The following is a 4,669-nucleotide window of genomic DNA, read 5'->3' as shown; positions in this document are numbered from 1 at the left end:
TCCCTCTCCCTCTCCCTCATTGTCCCTCTCTCCCTCCCTCTCCCTCTCCCTCATTGTCCCTCTCTCCCTCCCTCTCCCTCTCCCTCATTGTCCCTCTCTCCCTCCCTCTCCCTCTCCCTCATTGTCCCTCTCTCCCTCCCTCTCCCTCTCCCTCATTGTCCCTCTCTCCCTCCCTCTCCCTCTCCCTCATTGTCCCTCTCTCCCTCCCTCTCCCTCTCCCTCATTGTCCCTCTCTCCCTCCCTCTCCCTCATTGTCCCTCTCTCCCTCCTCTGTCATTCTGTCCCATTCCCTCTCCCTCTTATTCCCTCACTCCTCCCCTACTCTCCCTCACAGCCCTTCTGTCCCTTACCCTTGTTGTCACCATCCCTCCTTCCCCTCCCTCTTTTCTTCTCCCCCTCCCCCATCTCTCTCCCTCTCCCTCCCACACACTCGCCCCTCCCTGTACCTGTCTCGTCTGTGTGGTCAGATAGGCCACAGTCCAGTTTGCCATCACACACTTGTTGCTTGAGGATGCACCGTCCATTCCTGCAGCGGAACTCATCCTGAGTGCAGGCCAGAGTCGGACACTCCCTCTCGTCCGAGCGGTCACTGCAGTCTGCACGGCCATTACAGCGGTCACTCCCTGGCACACACTGGCCGTTGGCACATTGGAAATGCTGTGGCTCACATGTAGGCACACAGAATTCGTCAGAGCCATCTCCACAATCGTCTTCATTATCACAGACCCACACCTTTGGGATACAGCGCCCACTGTGACAGGCAAATTCCGACTGGAGGCATGGGCTGGCCTGGACACAGGGCTGACCACTGCACACCCAATGGCCCTCACGACACGTACTGCAGGGAGGCACAGACCATCACATCAGCTCACAACGTACCGCTCAGCCCATCTATCAATACTCGCTCTAAAAAGGAGCAGGTCACCCCGTGCCACTCCACAACCTTACCCCGAGCCTCCACACTCAACTTTTATACTATTTACTCTTCACAGTCCTCGAGTGAACCTGCCCCCTCGACACCCTCAGACAGTACATTCCAGACCCTAACCCCTCGAGTGACCCTCCCTCCCCCACATTCTCAGACAGTTCATTCCAGACCCTAACCCCTCGAGTGACCCTCCCTCCCCCACACCCTCAGACAGTACATTCCAGACCCTAACCCCTCGAGTGAACCTGCCTCCCCCACACTCTCAGACAGTACATTCCAGACCCTAACCCCTCGAGTGAACCTGCCCCACCCCCACATTTTACTCTGAGTTCACTAACAGTGTGGCATATTGTGCCCTGTGTTGATGATTAGGGGGCATTGATTCTCACAATTGCTCACCAGTTTTGACAGTCCTCAGTAACCACGGTTCCCACTGGAAACTCGGCATCTCCCCAGAGACAGGTACATTCCGAGGGCTCAATACATCCCGAATCTGTATCGGGAGAAACCTGGAATTATTTCAATGGGAGTATTGCTGAGACGTTGCAGGTAGAGGTCAGTGTAGGGCACAGAGCATGCATGGTGTGGAATAGTGATCAGGTAGAATTTTTCATGAAGTTTAAAAGAAATCTCGATCCTTTCTAAAGTTGAAGTTTGAAATCTAAACAAGGGATCTACATGGGAACGAGAGGAAATGGCAGGTACAGTGTAGCATTAAAATGTCCAAAAAGATGTGATGTTTAGTAATGGCTCATATTTACACGAGGAAGCTCAGAGGAACAGAAGGATCTTGGGCTGTTTGTCCAGGTTAGTTAAGAAGGCATAGGGGACACTTGTCTTTATCAGTTGTGGCATAGTTTATAAGAGCAGGGTGGTTATGTTGGAGCTGTACAGGACTTTGGTTAGGCCACAGCTGGAGTACTGTTCGGGTCCCCACACTATGGGGAGGATGTGATTACACTGGAGAGGGTGCAGAGGGATATTCACCAGGATGTTGCCTCAGGTGAAGCGATCCAGCGATGAAGAGAGGCTGGGTAAGCTCGGGTTGTTTTCTTTAGAGCAGAGAGGGTCGGGGGGGTGCTGGTGACCTGATAGTGGTGTGTAAGATAATGAGGGGCATGGACAGGATGGAGAGGAAACAGCTGTTTCCCTGAGTTGAAGAGTCGATAACAAAAGGGCTAATTTTAAGGGCTAAGCAGAAAGTCTGGAAGGAATACTAGGAATCCTTTGTCACCCAGAGGTTGGTGGGGCTCTGGAATGCACTGCCTGGGAGGGGAGTTGGGGCAGTAAACTCACAACTTTTAAAGAGTATTTGGATGGACACTTGACGTGTCATAACATTCAAGTCTACGTACCTAGTGCAGTAAAAAGTAGGATTAGTGTAGATTTAGTTTAGCTTTAGAGGTACAAACTCAATGGGCCAAAGGGTCCCTTCTGTACTCATGACTCTACATGAACAGGAAGGAAATGGATGGATATGGTCCATACACAGGCAGGTGGGATTAGGTTGGTATAGCATCATGGTGAGCCGAGGGGCCTGTTCCTGTGCTGTACTCTTTTATGTTCTGTGATTCTGAGGGGTTTTAAATCATTCATAACAAATATACATTCCTCTCAGCTACAAATTACGTGACAGAAAAGGGGATCTGATCATGGTGAACCGGATGTAATCAAAGGAAGGGGGTAAGACAGAAATGAAGAAAGGGCCAGTTAGTTATGAATTACTTATTAGTCATTAAGGAGGTGAAGTCTAGCCATTTAGAACAGTCCCAGTTGATTGGGAAGAGTCAGCCTGGTTTTATGAAAGGAGGACCAACTAATTTATTGGCTGTTTCTGAAGGAGTAATGAGCTGTGGGTAAATGGGTACATGTTCTTGGATTTCCAGGCAGAATTTCACAAGGTGCCATGTAAAACGTTCTTGTGCAAAGAAGGAGTTTGTGGTGTTGGGGGTAACTTATTAGCGTGGATAGAAGACAGGCCGGCTGGTGGAAAACAGAGAGGATGAAAATGTGGATCTTTGATTGGCAGGTTGTCACATTTTGGTTGTGGTATTTGTGCTGGACCTTGAACTTTTTACAATTTACACCAATGACATTGATCGTAGCAAAACTTAGTGGTTACATTTACAAAGGACATAAAGCTCAATGGGAAAGTATATTGTGAAGAGGATTAACACAGATGCAGTTGTGAAGTTGTTCACTTTCACAAGAATAATAAAGCTGAGTGTTTCAACAGAGAAAGGCTGCAAAGTTTGGAGGTGCAATGGGAGGTAGGTTAGGATGGACGGGCAGCATGTAATTAAAAGGAGGTTAATGGGACTTTGTACTTTAGTATTGGAGGAATTACAGCTAAAAGTCAGGATGCCACCCCCTCAGTTAAGCAGGCTCCTGTTTGTCACAATGTTACTTACCTTGACAGACAGTCCCCTCTGGGCAGAAACAACCCTCAACACAGGACAGCGAGGGGCAGCGAGCTTTTGGACCCCCCCTGAGGTCAGAGCAAGTTTGTGGACATGTAGAACCACAGGCCTCATATACTTGTCCCTTCTCGCACTGCATTGCTGCCCAACAGATAGAGAGACACATACAATCAGAGCAACTCAGAACCCAACAAACCCCAAAAAATCACTCCACTCCCCTCAAAACCACAACCCCAACAGAGAGAGAGAGAAAGAGACTATCAGATCATCCTAACAGAGACCCGAGTGTCTCCCAGACCTACCTTCTCCTGGAACCCACACCAAGTGCAGTGCCTGAATGATGAGATTTGAGTAAATGTGTTTTCTCTCTCTCTCTCTGCACTCGTTCTCCTCGATGAGAAAGGCTGATCCATCATGGGAGAAGATGATTGAAGCTGAACAAAGGTGTTGATTGGTCAGTGCGAAGAAGAGGGCAGAGCCTCATTGTCTGGGTCAATCAGAGTGAGGTGAGGACACAATGTTGGAATCAAGTCTGGTATCCCACAGCCCAAACCCAGGGATTTGGAATCTGTGGTTCCATGGGATCACACCAGGCTGTGATGGATTGATTTCTGGGATGTAAGGGATGCTAGAGAATTGTTCAACCAGGGTGAGGTGGAATACAGCAGAACAGATTCCCACTATCCCTACATTCCCACACTCACAGAGACAGAGGCTATGGCTCTGCCAGAGGCACACTCACACTGACACCAAATGATACAAAGCCTGAGGAGCTGAGCTGGGTACATACGACAGAGGTCTTGTGATCGCCAGCGGATGTAGACTCCCCTCTTGTTACATTCTTCAGTGTAGGTCGCAATGGCTGTACATAAGCACTCACAGTCACCACCTGTGTCACACCTGTACACACCCAGAGAAGAACAGTAAGATCCCAACACCCATCTCTGCTCAAATCAAACATCAACTGTCACCCTAACAGCAGGAGAAATTCCAAAAGAGGATCAGCAACTTCACCGCACAACTCGAACATTCACTTGCAGATTATCTGAAACATACAGTCCCCATGGGGATACGGAGAGTCCCAGTTTCAGTGACACACTGAGTGCAGCTGGAACGGAACAGAGACTCGGGGATTTGGTTAGTGCAGGGGTGTGTTTAGTGAGGGGGTTTGGTTAATGCGGGGGTTTGGTTAGTGCGGGGGTTTGGTTAGCGAGGGGGTTTGGTTAGCGAGGGGGTTTGGATAGGGTGGGGGTTTGGGTAGTGGGGGGGGAGCTGCGGTGGGGGGGCTGATTGGGGAGGGGGTTGGCTGGGGGGGTGGTAT

At 49.7% G+C, this 4,669-nt stretch overlaps 2 protein-coding genes across 2 annotated transcripts in view; one reads left to right on the top strand and one right to left on the bottom strand.

Moving 5' to 3' along the window:
- The window catches only part of LOC109923120 (SCO-spondin-like), a 154,888-nt gene extending 154,190 nt beyond the window's left edge, over positions 1 to 698 (bottom strand). Inside the window, exon 1 of the mRNA XM_048596202.1 lies at positions 447 to 698. Coding sequence (XP_048452159.1) covers positions 447 to 698 — 252 coding nt within the window. The remainder of the gene's footprint in view (positions 1 to 446) is intronic.
- A 1,221-nt stretch (positions 699 to 1,919) lies between these two features.
- The window catches only part of LOC125482989 (SCO-spondin-like), a 30,801-nt gene continuing 28,051 nt past the window's right edge, over positions 1,920 to 4,669 (top strand). The window contains exon 1 of the mRNA XM_048596201.1: positions 1,920 to 1,962. Coding sequence (XP_048452158.1) covers positions 1,920 to 1,962 — 43 coding nt within the window. The remainder of the gene's footprint in view (positions 1,963 to 4,669) is intronic.

This window comes from Rhincodon typus, chromosome 4 (assembly GCF_021869965.1).
Source record: "Rhincodon typus isolate 14 chromosome 4, sRhiTyp1.1, whole genome shotgun sequence".
NCBI classification, from domain to species: Eukaryota; Metazoa; Chordata; class Chondrichthyes; order Orectolobiformes; family Rhincodontidae; genus Rhincodon; species Rhincodon typus.
The sequence above is the reverse complement of the archived record's forward strand: the minus strand, read 5'-3'. Positions and strand labels throughout refer to the sequence as shown.